We start from the raw sequence: 16,689 nt of genomic DNA, 5'->3' as shown, positions 1-16,689 counted from the left end.
CTCCACAGTACTGTGATCTTTTATTATGAAAAAAAAAATGCAAACCCCACCCGCAACACACGGATAAAATTTGTTAAAACTACTTAAAAGAATATTTATGTCTAAGTAAATTGAAAAGTTTGTTTATATTGTTAAAATATTTTTCATTCACTAGTGTTTCTTATTGATGACTATTAATTATCCTGAAAACATCCCTTTAGTGGGGCTAATTATCTATGCATAAAATATTGTTTGCATTTGAGCTGGAAGGATTCTGAAGCCACACTTCAGTCATTAAAGGGAAAAAAAATGCATCTCAGTACTAATGTTAATATAGATAGAGATTTGCATGGTCTTCTGTAAACAAAAAGTCGCTCTTTGAGGAAACCCAACTTGGAAAATTACTTTTAAAAAAAAAAACCCAAAACAAAATATATGTTAAAATAACAATACAGTGAGAATATCAGTGCAACCTTAATTGTAGCTAGTTATGAGTATCAGTTAGTCTTACACCTCATTCAAAATATTACAAGCTTAAATTAACGTTTTATTGTTGTTATTACTTTAAATGTATTAATACAGGAAGCACTTTTAAACTTTTAATACACAGTATTCATATATTATGTTTTAATTTGCATTATTCATAAAAGAATCTTTGTGGGTTTTATAAAAAAAAGATTTGAGCGAGACATTTAAAAACTAATGAATCAAAATCAGATATGTGGTCATTATTGGCTGATTATTACTCCATCTGCTCTGTGCTAACGTGAAAATCAATTACTGTGTCTCTTTCCCACTGACAGCGTATGTTGATCGGGCTGGCAAGGGATCTTCGAGGGATTGCCTTTGCACTAAACACAAAGACCAGCTACACCATGCTGTTTGACTGGATGTATCCTTATTACACGATGACAATACCAGCTCTGTGCACAGAGGGATACCAGGCCCCTTGCATTAGTTTAATAGTATAGCACAGTGGGGAAGAGGAAACAAAGCTAAATGAACTAATGTGTAATCAGCTAAAATTACAGCACAATGGCAACCATGCAGTTAACTGGGAGGGACCACAGAGAGGTCACTTTTTTGTTGTGTCACACTACTAATCTAGAAAACATTACCAAGTGCTTTTCTTCCCTTCGTAAATCCCTAATGTTTTCATAAAAGAAAGCTGTGGCTTTTAACTCCAAACACAGTGTACCTACATTTTGTTTAACATCAAAAGTGTTTAAAAAATACTATGCAAGTGCTGTCTGGGGAGATTTCTCTCCCTGGTATGAATCATGTCTTTAATTTAGTCAGTTACTTTCTATTTATGTCAACTCTATTAATATCGCAACACCTGCAGTCCTCTTGATCCAGAAGAAAATGGACATCTGAAAACAAGATCAGAATCTTTGGGTTGTAGTTTTCTTCGATGAGTCATGATAATGGAACTCTATTTGCTTTAAATATTGTGTATGTTTTTATGCCTAAAATACAATAATACTCATGGGTATTTTCTTAATACTATAGAGAAATTTTTTGTATTTTTATAGATACAGTAGCTGTAATTCTCTCTTCAGGCACACAGTCATATTAGTAACAAACAGCTGAAATATATAGTGAAGTAACCATGAAAATATTTGGTTTATAATTCAGATCTCACAAAGCTATGGAAGTTAATTACGTATCTGTTTATTTTATGGACAGAAAAATTAACATTCAAGTACAATTACGTGCTTTACTAGAAGTCAAGCTTTTAAAAATATTTTTATTTAAATTAATAACCTTACTGTTTACTAATAATTTTTCTGGTTAAGAAAGAGGAATGCATCAGTATAGAATTGCAACTAGGAAATTAGCCTCTCAGGACTGAAAGGCTGCACAGCAGAGCCAGGTATGATCTGACAGACATCCTTTTGTGGTGGGTAGCAGGATCCTGATGACCATTTGGGTAAGCCCTATTTAAGACCTTCGCAAGCCTGCAGTGATTCTGTGTGCAGGCTCAGCTTGCAGAAGGTAAGTCCAAAACATAAAGCAGTGCAATCTTTATTTGTCTTAAAATCAGTGGAAATCATCCCTTAATTTCAGTTTTAAAGGACTGGAGAAAAAAAAAACCAAAACAAAACACCAAACTACTGAAGCCAGACTGTGAATTAGCATCTCATTTTCTAGTGGGCACCGCTGGGTACATTTAACTTCGTTAGTACTGTTTGTGCTTTTGTTACCCTAAAACTTAATAATAAAATCAGGAAGATGTGTAAAAGCAGATTGGTGCTGCTTCCATTTCAAGTTCTTTGTAGTTTGTTTTTCCTACTACAGCGTGACTATCACACTCTTCTCCTGTGCAGAACTGCAGATCTACAGTTGTAGGAGGAGGGATAACAGAGACTTACTCCTCTCCATTTGAAAGAAATGGATTTATCCATGGAGGTGTTTTTTTATACAAGGATCCAGGATGTGTAATCTTCACAACCCTTTCCTGATTTTTTTAAATTAATTTATTCCTTGCAGTTTATGAATTAATTTTATTTCAAACAGCCTCTAACTTTTGGATTTCATTATTCTGTTTTAACATTAAAAATAGATTGAAATGTAGCTTTGTGTGAAATTCAAAGCTTTGGCCTGCTCAGTTACTTTTCCCTTGCATAGATTCAAAATTCTTCTTCCTCGCCACCTTTGTCTGTAAAGGCAGAGGGCATGCTTCTGTTCAGTGGATTTCACCTCATTTGGCTGGGTCCAGCTTCATCCAGGTATTGATCCAAAGCATTAGAGCAGAATAAGCTGCTATCTTCGCAACTCTTATTTACTGTGTATAAAGACAGAAAGGTAAATGGGAGGAGAAGGGAGGGTCAGGTGCCAATTTTACCATATAAAGTTTAAATATACTTTGATTAACATATGTCTTTTGTAGTTTCAACTATGTCATCAGAAAATGGTTTTAATAGCAAAGAAAAGCTGTTTTTCAAACAGATTTTATGCTGTAATATTGGAAGCCCTAGTATTTCAACATTGAAAATGGCAAATACGGAATATTAGCCAAAACAAATCTGATTTACAACTTTTACAGTTGTTCAGTAAATAAAGAATCTAAAGAAGTAAGGGACAAAAGGCTAAGTTTTAATATACCTTAAGATGGTGTTTATTCTGTACTGAAGACATAGTCAGAAATAGGCACTTGTAAATCATTGGTAGAAGAATATATGGATGAACTTTCAAGTGATTCCAGGAAATATTTTGAGTCTAAGCCCTGTCCGTAACAAAACAAATCACACTGGGTTATCTCTCACCCGAGAGATTCTTCTCTTTTTCTGGTGGCAATGTTTAGGATATAAGTTTTGTCCAGTAGATGGCAAAAATGAGCAGAAGTAATTTCTTTTAAGTCCTTTTGGTCGGGGGGGGGGGGGGGGGGGGGCACGGAGGACACTGTTGTATCTTGTATTTTACCATTATGATTGAGTTATTAAGATCATGGTTTAGAGGTGAATCGTCAGGTATGCTGAAGCTGCACTAGATTTCCAAATAGGGCTGTTTTGTAGCAGGCTTGCGTATACTAATTGAGTTTCTCTAGCAAATCAGGCTCCTTGGAAAAAGGCCAAAGGCTTTTCATAATTGTATTGACAAGAAAATGAATATGATAAATGGTGTTCATTCAGCTGAGACAAGATTTATAGTTTTCCTCTGGCAAAGGATGAAGAGAAAATACTTATAATAATAGTAAAATTTGTTTTAAAGTTGTATTAGGTGATGTCTCAAAAGACTTCATTAAAATATTTCCAAATATTTTAAGCAGCTTCAGGTGTTAAGTATAGTGTCTTTCCAAAGTATCCAGTAATGAAAGATGAAGAAAAACATCACACAAACAAACAAAACAAAACAAAAAACCCCAAACCCTGGATATGAAAGTCATTTATTCTTCCTGAAATATTGATATGTCAAGCTGTCAATGATGATTCCAGTACCACAGCTTTGGGAAGTTTATTTGCCTTTTGTATTCATAACATGTGGTCTCTGTAATTTGTAGGTCAGTCCTGAACATCCAGGTGTGGCCCGAAAAAAACCTGTGTACCAGTTTGAGTCGAGTCAAAACCTGGTGTTCTTAACAGCGATGATTCTCCATATGTATTTCACTCTGCTGTTCACTTCAGGACTGCCTGGATAAGATGTTGAATGTTTAATCTGTTTTCTTCCATACTAATATTAGGCTGTAGTCTAAGATCCTTGCGTCCATGGAGATTCAGCTGTGAGTTCAGGGTAATATCCACTTTTTTGTTACTTTCATTTAGGGTGGTAACCTGCAGGCAATTTTTCCTGTGTTCTTCCCAGTTGATTCTCAGTATTTAATGACTTCCATTGTTTGTAAAAGAAAAAGGTTGAAATAAGAAGATGGGTTGCAAGAATTAAATGATTAGGTTGACTCAGAGTTGCAGTCAGCTAGATAGCACACGATGTGTATGTGTGAGTGCATGAAATTGCCTATATAAAAGTATCTGTGTATAGATACATAGACGGTAAGTTTGTAGAAAAGCGATGTGCCATTGAGATGTTTTATCTAGTGGTCGTTTAAAAGTTCCAGTTGACCTAAACATTCAGATGTCTGATCGTATGCTGCTTCAGATGTGGATCACTAGAACAAGCAAAACAATCTTTTCACCAAACTACCATTGTTACATATTTATCCAAATCCGTGTCATATTTCTTAACAAAATAAAACCACATGCAGCAAGAAGATGGCTCATTCAAAATGATTCTCTTTTGAAGAAGTACGTTTTTAAGTTTGTGTTTTAAGGATTCAGGATTAGGTATAAACTTGAAAGAACCCAACAAGCAGCTGTAGGGATTGCAGTTTCCTAATCGCAAGAGAGCAGGAGGGACACATCTTCTTATGAAACAAGGCTCCCTGATCGCTAACCTGTTTGTAGTAGCTGTTGTTGCCAGTTGCATTGATTCAGACCTCAGTGTCGTTTTTTGCAGTTTGAATTCCTTTGAGCTTGAACTGACTGCTCAGGCGAAGTTCATTAATTAGCCAGATTCCTTGAACGTGTGGTTAAAAACACTTAAAAGTAATACTCTGTTTAAAACCAATGTATTCCACTTTATTCCTTTCATTTAAAAAAAAAAATGCCAAAGCCTTTCTGTTGACCTCAGCTTTTATAAAATTTGACTATAGTCTCCACTCTTTCCTTGTCAATGAATGTGGATTCAGTGATTAAGTTTTTGATTAAGAGAGCTAGTTATATTGGATATACTGCTGACTTAACATTTTGGTTTTAGGATTTGACTGTCAGGTTACTCTCTTCACCATACAATCTGAAAAGGCAATTGCTTTCTACCCCACAGAATTCCTCAGTGGGGCTTTGCAGCATTGCACCATCTCCCTTTTGTGTACACGAGGCTTCTGGGAAGGCTAAGGAAGAGGCATGACTTAAGAGAATTACTAGAACAACTCAGTTCTGTACCTTACATGTCATCTGCTGCGTTTTGGGGTATATTGACCATCCTCTGCTGAGAGTGAGCTGCATTGGAAGTCCACCTCGGAAAAAGTGGAACTGGCATTAGTGAGTTTTTAAAGGTATGAGATGACGTGGATCATCTGTGCCCTTTGAGGATGTCATAGACAAGTATGATTTGAATTTAAATCCCAGTTTATTACTGGATAACTCTTCATGGTATGTTTAGTTTATCTGATTTAAAATGTAGAGAACCCCATAAAGGAGAGAGAAACAAGGTCTAAAAGTGTATTTCATGTCCACCTCTTCTGTTACGTATAGTTCATGCCTGCGGTGCCTCAAGCAGCTGGCAGCAAGTCTTGAGATGTCTCAGACAGACAGCAATAGCCAGAATGCCTTCCGTCTGTCTGCACAGCGCTGTCATTCATCTGCAGCACTATGTCTGACGGCTTTAGCCTCCACCAGAAGAGCTATAGCAAACTGAGACATGACTGTGTACCTCTATCCTAGAAGGGTGTGAAACCTTTATGTATTTCAGACTTTTATTTCACATTCCCGTGTTGAGTGCTTGGCCTGTATTCTGCTTTATAAGATTCACAATAGTTGCCTTTATTGTCTCAATAGGCAATAGCATTTTCCTAAGAATAGTCACTTATTTCTCATGTGATTAAATAAACCGGAATTATATGACATGAAACAAAGTTAAAAATGAAAAATAAGTTTATTAAACAAAACCATTGACTAGATCAGCTAGATCATGTTTTAATAGCAGATTGCATAGTTAAAATCTCTTGGTTCAATATAAAAAACCCTGTTTAATTCTTTCCCAGTTAGACTGTGCTACCTCATTTCCATTTACCAGTCTGCATTCTTATCCAAACAAACTCTTTTTTCCAGCATGTTGGGAAGACATGGGGTCACCTTTGTATCAAATCGTTGCAGGAAATATTTTGATACAGTCAGTAACTCATAAGATTTTTTTTTTTTTAAGTTGCATTACAGAGTCTTCTAAACTTTTTTCTCTATAGCAGTCTTTCAAATCTTGCTTTAAAAGAATGGATATCTGCTGGGTGTTGACAAGCAAACAGCTCGCCTGAAAGAGTTCTTAGAAATCTAACTTTGCTGGTCTCCCCCACGCAGTTTGGCTGAATTCTCTTCCTGAATGCTCTGGCGACAGCTTCATACAATCAAGTTGTTCCCAACCATGTATATAGCAAATATAGTATATATGAGGTGGCACTGAAATTTGGAGCCCAGGATTTGCTAATATGTAAACGTGTGGAGTTTTCAAATTGAACTGCCATTTGTCACTTATGCCATTCAATAAAAAGCCAAGCTCATTTTATATATGTACTTACAGGTTAGCTTCACATCTACGAACTGCTTTCCTTTTCCTTCATTGTTGCTTTGGTGTATTAACTATTTCCCACTTAACCATTAATGTTTCCAAAGGATTTAGTCTTCTAAGCAGACACGTGCTTAACTTTATGGGTTCTGGCAGTCCCTCTGTCAAAATGAGCTGCCAAGGTCTGTATCTGGCCCACCCATCTAATAGTGTAGTACAGTTTTAGGGGAAGTTGTTCTGCAAGATGCTATTTTATCAGCGTACTCTTTAACTCATTTTGGTGAAGATACCCTGCATACATTTCTGTTCTGCAAAGAGCCATTGAGCTGTGGTACCAGGAACCTGCGTGTACAACCCCTATCTTGAAGCTGATGGCAGAATTCATGCAAAACAGGTAAGAAGCACGTGAAAAACAGATAAGCAATGAATACTGCAGTGGTGTTCCATCCTTCTGTGTTTTCTTTGTTTCTTTCTGTGTTCCATCCTTCTGTGTTTTCCTTACTCTCATGATGTCTGACTTGGACTTTAAGACTGCTGCTTTTCTATTTTGGAACAAAATTTGCAAGCAGAACTCAACTTTCAGTGTCACTGTGGTGTTTTACAAAAATGACAGATGTTACAAAATCAGCTGATAAGGATTAATTACAAGAAAATATATGAGACTGCTGTGTTTTTATATTCCATGTTAGTGAAAGTGTATGCTTTAACCCGGAATAAATACATACTCTACAATTAAATATCAGAAAGTTATCTGCTGTCAAGAATTGCTACAGACTGAATTTTTGCCTGAAGCCAAGCAGCATACATATGTGCCTGTAAAACCACAACTCCCTTTACAGTTTCATTTGCAACTCAACTCTTAACAGCCAAAATAGGAAAGAATGATATCTAATACAGCAATATTTATAATCAGCATGTAGGTAACTTCTCCTAAAAAATCTCCATCTTAAATCTTCTCTGCGGGCTAAACAAAAAGGCCTCAGAATGATTCTGGGAGGTTATTTCAGTACTTGATCTTGCAGTAGTTAGAATGAAATTCCTGTTCCACCACAAGTAACAGAACAATTTTTGGGGGGAAATTATCATTACACTTGGAAGTATTTAATGTACTGCCCAAAGGAAAAAAAACACCAACAAACATTTTAAAATGAAAAATTTAAAAGACTCTGTGCTGGGTATCTTCATGATCAAAGTGATTAGAGTTTTCAGTGAAGAAGTATGTGTTCTCATCATTTCTCATTTTGCCGTGCAAATCAAGCTTACAAGGAAAAAAGTTGATATATTTGAACTTTGAAAAAAGTATTTCATTTAAACTAGGGACTGGAAATTGGTGCCTGAAAGTTCAGACCTGGCTCCCAGTCAAACGCTGGTGTGTATGATGTGCTCTTAATCCCTGAATGGCTACACAGACTTTAAGGCAGAGTTCCCTGTTTCTTGTTTGTGTCGACTTGCTTGCCATGACTCCCTCTTTGGTTTTGTAGGCTAATTATGTCTTTTATCCTGGTAGTAGTGTAATAAATTGCTGGAAAAGTTTAACCTATTTTTATTCGTAATACAATGCACAAGCAGCATACTCTAATAGTGCTGCAACTTCTTACAAGGAGGAGATTGTTAAAGCATAAACATAGAACTCTAATAATGGTAAACAAAAGCAAAGAGGAACTGGAACAATAAATCTTATGCAAAAGACAGCTCTTCAAGCTACTTTCCATATTCATGTTACTCTTCTGCCTATTGATATTCAGAGAATCTGCCTTGTTCCCTTTAGAAAACATCATCTGGGATGGTGTTTTTTCACGAGTTGTGTACTGCATTAGCTTTTACAGGTTAGAATGCATTATACAATGTTCTTTGACATGGTTAAAATACGTTACAGAGTATCAGATTGTGCGTTATGCCACTCTGATACTGAGATGGTGTGCTGGTTTGGGTTTTTTTGTCTCTGCCAGCCATTATCATTTTCTGCGTGTGGAATACACAAATGTTATACAGGGCATGTCTTACTCATTTATAAACACCCGAATTTGCTCCAGAGTTTGCAGCAAAGGACCCTGCAAATGGGGACTCAGACAACAAAAAAATGGACTTGCAGCAAAGGATGCCTAGTGCTGCCGCGTTTGAGGCAGAGTGGATGGCTGCCAGATAGGCCAGCCAGGGCATGCGCTGGTTTACATCCCTCAGAGATGACTCCTTTCCCTTTCAGTCCAGATAAACGCTAAGGGTAAGTTTTGCTAGTTACTTAGAAGCTTGAGATCTATATTCAAAGTTAATTTTAGGCCTGAACCAGGAGTTAGGCTTCTTGATCACGAAGACAAATTGGAAAGACGCAACAGGGACTTTGTCAAGGAGTCTCTAGCGTTTCCAGATTGGGAACAAAGTGGTTCTTGTTGGCTGTGGCAATACGTGTGCGTCAGGGAAGACAACGTGCTGCAATCTTCTGCAGGTCTGAACGGTCATAAAAAGCATGTGTTGTGATTTACACTCAGACAACTGGCTTGTGATTGCCACAGATTTTATGTAGCAGAATAACCAGTGGGAATTAGTTTGTTTTAAAAACTACACAGATGCAGAAGCAGGGTAAAAGTTAACCTGACTGTTTGGAGTATGGAGCCTTTGTGACGTCCTTCTGAACTGTATATGGGCACAGGATGTTCACCAGTCACTGAAAGCTGCGTCTGGATTGTCTGATCACCATTTCTGATTAAAATTGTTTTGTCTTTTGTCATAGGACTGTTTCTTTGGCAACATATGGTGATAACTAGAGTGCATGTCATTGGACTGAAAGCTAGAATTAGTTTATCAAATAATTGTACTTCATAATCAGCAAATGTTTTTTTTTGTTTTAGGAATGAATCCATTGCAGTTTTCTGCTTCGATCACCATCTGAATATTTTTGCTGTTATTTTTTAGATCGCAACGTTTAAATTTTGATGTGTCATCTCCAAATGGAATTCTTCTCTTCAGAGAAGCTAGCAAAATGATTTGTACATATGGTAGGTATTCATTGATGTTTCCTCTGCAGTGTAATTCCTTGCCTGTCTAGTGGTATAAAAATCCTGTTGGTTCATATTGCTGAGCACTGATGGATTTGTGGAATATGTAGCAGGACGTAATGTGTTACAGCCAGTATCATCCCTCTGTGAAGTGCAGAGCTTACGTGGCAGACCTTTGGAGCTCATTTACTGTCATAGATCAGGGTCCATTCATGTAGTGTTGTTGCTTGTATTGCTTTTTTGACTTGAATGCGTGTCTTCCAGCAGCTGTAAATGTGTTTCAGCAAAGATACAAATACTCACGAGGTGTTTGGTCTAGGCTGCTGATTGATAGGTGTGGGTTGATTTTATGTATTCAAATTATATTCCAGCAGTTCCAAAACATAATAGGACCATAACAGCTTTACCCTAGAGCGCTGTTAAAAGTGTTTATAATAAGTTGCTCCATTTTACTACTCCCACTCACGCATGCAACTGCAACAGGTCTTTGGCACCAGCAGTTTATATTACACTCCAACTAACTTTGTAGCTCGCTATTTTGCTTTCTAAATGTTTTGAAAGGAACATTATAAAGTTTTTATAGAGCAACCTCATTTGTAGTTTGTATAAACAGGGAGAGCATAAATGTCCGATTTCTTTGAAAGAAAGAAAATTAGTGCATTCAATTTGCTTCTACTGCATTCAAGTTGCTTTTTGGGTCTAGAAACTGTGTGTTACATGGCTGCCTGTATAAAAAACTTCAAATGTTATTTTGCATTTGATCTGTAGGGCATGGAGATAGTATCTGCAGAAGACAGAAAGTATTTACTTATGACAGAAAAAACTACACCAAAGTAACTTTCACTCCTTGCAAAATCATCTGTGTTTTTTCAAATATACCATGTAATAAGCTAGCACATTTTTTCAGCTGTGTTCGTGAGTAAATTTGTTAGAATGATTAAGCAAAATAGACATAAGGTTTTCCATGTAGGAGAACATAAAAGGTAAACTTTTTGATTTTACTACTCAATTTCTGTTAGCCTTTTGTATTTAATTGCTGTAAGCTTTGTTTTGATTATTTAAAAAAAAAATAAAATCAATTGTAGTCGTGATGATGCTTCAGCCCTACTTGTCTTATGGTACCTGATCCCATTGCAGTTATTTCTTCCATTTTAATTTTTTTTTTTTATTTCCATCAGCCTTTACCATCCTTTCTGCACTTGTGAAAAACATGGGGGATTGTTGGGCATCCGTTCATCTCAGTTGTTGGCATCAAGTTTCTAAACCTTGCTGAGTAAACCACGCTAGTTGGTTTCAACCCAATTCAGTTCTAATTCATGCCTAAAAAACCACTTTGTAAAGAAACCTTTTGCTTGCAAATGCAAATTTTATGATGTGTATGTGAAGTTCATAAAATTCTCAGCTCTAAAGTATTGGTAGCTCTTGCACATAAGGACCAGACAACATTTTCTGGCTCATGTTAGAATTTAATTATTATGAAATATCCTTTTACAACGTAAAAGGAAATTTCAGGTCAGTGCAGATTTTTTAAAATTAAGCAGTGGAGCCATAGAGCCTGTTGAAGCCTGTGTGCAAACAGCCCTCTTTGTTAAATTATGTGAAAGATACTTCGGGGTGTGTGGCATCTATCTGGAGATGTGTGCCATAGCAGACAGTGAAATGATCGTAAGAGCTTTCTGTTACGCTTCTATTTTGTGGCTTTCATAACTGTTTTTCTGTGGAAGGATGACTTCACTTAACACAGGTTTAAGAGGAGGACTGTCCTTAACGTCCTCCAAAACAAAAATTTTAAATCACCTATCGAGTAAAAGTGGAGGAAGGACGTAGATGTGGGAGAAGGTATCCACTCAATGCATGTATGGTGTTTTTTTGATCCATTTTGCTTTTAAGACATACTGTCATCAGTGTCTGAAAGGGTCCCATCAGTGATCTTTTCACTACTTAGGTGTGACATTTAGAGGAACTGTTCAGGTTTTCTTTTCTGTGAGTGATTGCCAGTATTTATTCTGGGACTGGACTCGCTGCAAAGTCAACACGAAGCACCTCCCAGTGCAGTCGGATGAGTTGGCCCCTTAAAAGCAGAGATTTGAAATAATCCAGCTGGCTCTGCACGGGCACAGATGGGCAGCACTGGCCATCACCGTGGCTCAGCTGTGGGCACTGTAATAAACATCCTAGATTAGCGCTATTTCAAACTGCTACAGCTATTTCAGAAGTGGTCACTGGATTACGGTCTGGGAAGGTTTTACTGTCTGCTGTAAGTATATCAAGATACTATGATTAATCAGCTTTGAATAATTGCTGTTAACATTTTTAGCTTTTATGGCCAGTTGCTAGTTTATGAGATTTCCTTTCCAGTGTACAGAAAGATAAAAGTCTTCTGGAAATGTGTTGTAAGGATTCATTACTTTAGTTATGTATAATCTTTTGAACATACAAATTCCTATAAAAATACAGATATTAAGGGATTTTGCATTAATTTCATATGCCTTCTTGAAGATCTTAATACCTGAATTATGCTTTTAAGCAATACTTTAATCCATAATAATCTATGACTTTTTTAAAGTGTATTTGTCTTTTAAGCATATGTAATCTTGGCAAACATCTCAGGAAAAATAAACAACTAAACCAAGTGATGATTATAAAATTCACTTTGGTGTTCTTGAGCAATGTTTCCAGACCCACATTCTGAAAAATTGTGTGATTCAGTTAAAAGAATGAGTATGTACATGCCTTCTAGTCCTTGGGTTCAGTTTTCAGTTTTTCTGCTGTACCATTACTGCAGGTAACTTAAAATTCTGAAAACAGTTGAGGTTCTCACATTCAGCCTCATTTTATGGCTGAACCATTAGAGCTAATAAGAGAAGACACATAGTAAGTGTCAAGAGATGCCAACAGACAATATATGCTCATTTATCTTACCAAGTCAGCCAAACCCCTTGTATATGCCTGCAGCTTATAGAGAGCTCCTCGAAGTTGATCAAAAAGACGCTTGAAACTCAAGATAGATTTGATTGAAACCTATACTGTAATAATTGCCTTTTCAAACTAAGAGAAACACAAAGTTATGAGACAGAGGTGGAAAAATAGAAGGAAACATCTTTCTCCCACCCCACTGTCCTTGTGGGAAGATCCTTCCTTTCAGTCTCAGTTTCAGTTAATCCATTGACCAAGTGGGTTGCCATAAGCTTCCCAGACTCCTCTCATCCTTGAGAAGTTCTTCTTTCCATCACCTGGAGACCTGGCTCTGATTGCTCCTCTTGGAAGTCCCTGTCTGAACACCAGGCTTCCAGCTCTGCTTGTTACCTCTCACCTCTCCTCCTTGCCGTGGCCTGGACAGTGAGAGTTCCCTTCCCGTAGCTCCACAGCTCTCCAGGGAAAGACTTGGTCCCTCTCTTGCAGATGGTATAGCCTCGCCGGGTTGCTTCTCTTGCTTAGAAGGATGTAACATGCAGACAAAAATGAAAATATGGCTTAATTATATTGTACTTTCATTGGTAAGTGAAATTTAAATTTGTTTTAGAACAGGATTTTTCCTTCTTCTCTCTCACATGTAATGACATACAGAAAATGCTAGTAAATGTATTCTTTTCAGAAATTTCACCTGCACCAAATTAAACACAACAATCTTGAGTTATGGCTTAGGTCCACTGGGAGTCTTCTTGCTATATAAAGCTATAGGTACATAAAAATGTGATGTGAAATACATCTGTGTCCTGTCAACAATTAGACAAGGAATTAGTGATTCTTCTTGCCAAGAAGAGCACAGTGCACTGCTGATTATTGACGTAATGTTGATTTTTCTGAAGTCTGGACTACACTGATTGGAGCAGGTTTGGATAACACACAGATACCTTGCAAATATGGTCCTCTTCAGGTGGTGAAAATCATGTAGAATTTGTATGTGGGTTTGTTTTGTGTAAACCCTGTACTGTTGCCTACGTGGGAATAACTTTGAAACAAACATCTGGTAACCTAGCATGTTGCTTTCTTTCCATCTTAAATTTTGCCAAAGTTTGTGATGTCCATTTATGTCTGAATGGTATCTCCATTTACTGTCTGCATGCTCTGCAAAATCTGTGCTTGGGTGAAAAGTAAAAAGGGGAAGAAAAGGGTAGAATTGTATTTCTGGGGTGTGAATGAGTGTGGATGCCGAGATCTCTTTGATTCTAGGCTAAAGCATATATTCGTTTCTCCTCTAGACTGGCATATGGTGATTTCATACGTTTGAGTGCAAAGCAGAAAAAAAATCCAAAATGCCTATTTTTAAGATATGCTAAGCATCTTCAGTTGTCACTTAATAAAATTTAAAATGTGAATTATTTTTATTTTTTAAAATTAGCACCTCAGCAAGTGCTTAATTCTGCTTAACAGATGCAGCTTTGCGACTAGGGTAGTACTAGTGTGTCCTGTCCTTCTGCTTATTTATCGCTGATACCGATAACAGTGCTGAAGACGATCCTAAGATGTCTTCACAAATGCTATATGTTCACAAGATGTAAAGCCTGGCGCAGGACGCAAAAAGCACTTAGATAGTCAATTATCCTTGTTAGGGCTCTGCAGCTGCTTGGCAAGGGGTGTGGTGTCTTGTCCATTATGGCTAGAGCCAGTCTGCGTGATAGAGTGATTTAAAATAACTGAGAGGAGAAAATTGAAAGGAGTTGGAATAGTATGGTCTGCCATTCTTCATCCCCAATATATTTCACTTTTAATTCTGTATGTACAAGTCTCCTTACTATGTGTTTTTTGAACTCCCAGATGTATAGGAATGATGTTTCAGTGCAGCTTGGGACCATCTATTTTTGTTTTGTGGTTTCTTAACATTTTAGTAAACCTCTTCCCTTTCATTATAGGAGACTGACATAAAAATAATATTTTCAATATGCTGTTTTTATTTATCTACATTCTGTCATGATATACTTTGATGTAAGTTTTTAATTTTGCTTCAGCTTTCAGCTGTTGTAGCAGTTACTGCTCAAGGTCAGTGATGAGGTTAGCCACAGTAGCACAAAACAATTTCCTGTTCTCGCAGCCCAGGTAGCATTTGGATGTGGATTAAATTTTACCACATTTTCCAGTAGCCAGACACAATTATTTCTAATGAGCTTTAAATTGCTTCTAGAACATGTATTTCAAAACTTCATGTGGTAATCCATTCAGTGTCAGCAACTTCATAAGATAACAGTTCTTCTTCAAAATTTTGGTTAAACTGATTCTTCCTGTAGAACAGGTATTTTTAATCAGCAGCTTATCTTAAAAGTGGAGTGCTCACCGGTCTCAGTTGCCGTAGGTCTGCTCTCTTTTGCGGCAGTGGTTCCAGAATATATTGCTCTTCATTACTGGCTCAGATTTCATAATCGGTTTCTTTTGGCAAATTTATCTTGGCACTATGCATGCTTGTTGTGCTGATTTGAAAGGTTTTATGCATGTTTTGTTGTTGTGGAAGCTTTAAAAAATTAGTTTTTGAAGCTCGCTCTCATCTTTATGATTCATGTTTTCCTTTCGTTTTCTATATATGGCCACTTCTTTATACTGCCCTAGCATTCTGAAAGCCTGGAAAGGATACATTCAAACCCATCTTTATGGGGCAGTGGTGAATAATAAAAATAGGAAAGGGGAAAAGGCAAAAAACACTTTTTCTCTATAAATGTGATAAATTTTCACAAGCTTTGTTTAATCTCACCAACATCTTTTTTTTATCTTCATCTCATTCACACATGTTAAAACATGATTTAGTTGTATTATTATACATAGCGCTTATTGGACTGAAATCTAGAACAAGCCCTGCTTAAATGAAACTCAGCCATAAGGAAATAATTTTTGTATTATGGCTTCTACTGTAAAAGCAATTAAGGAGGAGAACAGAAAGGGAAGCTGCCTGTCCTGACATGCTCCCGCATCTAGGAGGGAGTGAGGGAATGAGCCGTGCGGAGAGCTCTGGTGCAGATTGCCTGTGGGATTCTGAGGCATGGCGATGTTATCTTCGGTCAGAGCATCCCGGCTTGGGTTTTTGCTGGCTTTGTGTTTTCCCCCCTCTGCATGCACACACTTTCTTCTTCCAGCTCCTCTTTGTATGTACGAAGTAGTCTTTTGGTAATGAAATGCTTAAATTGTCAGCCAAATTCAAGCACTTATTTCCTATCTAGCAGTTTCACCCAATACCTTTAAAAATCCTTTTCTTATTCCTCTCAGAATTGTTGTATCGCCCCTGAAGGTCAGAGAGCATATAATTTTTATAAGTGACGTTGCTGCCAATAGCAGGGCAAAAAGTTGTTTTAAAGGAAATTATTGAGAATTTTTAAAGTTGGTATATTTTAATATTGTGATACAATTTCTCCCACATTAAGAAGAAAAAGGTGCATGTTGGATTTCTTTTTCATTTTATTTTTAACGCACTAGTAACACTGAAACTTCACTGATTAATCTCTGCAGAGTTTTCATTTTGACAGGAGCTATGAATTTGAAACACAATTTTTAAATTCAGCATGTCAAAGGTCACTTTTAAGTTGATTTAATTTCTTTAAATTGTTTCTTTTAACAATGGGAGTTTATGAAATTGTATTTTGGTCCTCTGCTACAGGGATTATAAATGTAAGCATATCTTCAGCAGCTGAGTTGTTCTTGACCTGATTCCAAGTACCTCAGTAAATTAGTTTATGTTCAGTAGTATCCATGGTGTGTAAAAATATTCCCCTGAAGCTCCTGCTAAATGTTACAAGCAGATCATTCTTTTTTTATCTAGTCAGGCATAGCACTGTACTTCATATTTTTTTCAATAACTAATGCTAAAACACTGGTCTTTGTTCTAGCACCGCATCCCTTGAATCATAGGCTGATGGCTCGGGGCATTGGTAGCAGGCACCGCGTGGTCTTTCACCTCTGCTGCTAATTTGAAATCAGCTGTTCCCACTCTTAGGCCCTTTTAAAATGAGTCCGTGAACAC

The 16,689-nt window shown here is 37.0% G+C and overlaps 1 protein-coding gene across 3 annotated transcripts in view; it reads left to right on the top strand.

The window, feature by feature from the left end:
- The window catches only part of RANBP17 (RAN binding protein 17), a 161,164-nt gene that overhangs the window by 107,464 nt on the left and 37,011 nt on the right, over positions 1-16,689 (top strand). For all 3 annotated transcript variants that reach the window (XM_075441995.1, XM_075441994.1, XM_075441996.1), the window contains 3 exons: positions 783-871; positions 7,040-7,147; positions 9,664-9,746. In XM_075441995.1, coding sequence (XP_075298110.1) covers positions 783-871; positions 7,040-7,147; positions 9,664-9,746 — 280 coding nt within the window. The remainder of the gene's footprint in view (positions 1-782; positions 872-7,039; positions 7,148-9,663; positions 9,747-16,689) is intronic.

This window comes from Opisthocomus hoazin, chromosome 23, assembly GCF_030867145.1.
Source record: "Opisthocomus hoazin isolate bOpiHoa1 chromosome 23, bOpiHoa1.hap1, whole genome shotgun sequence".
NCBI lineage: Eukaryota > Metazoa > Chordata > Aves > Opisthocomiformes > Opisthocomidae > Opisthocomus > Opisthocomus hoazin.
The sequence above is the reverse complement of the archived record's forward strand: the minus strand, read 5'-3'. Positions and strand labels throughout refer to the sequence as shown.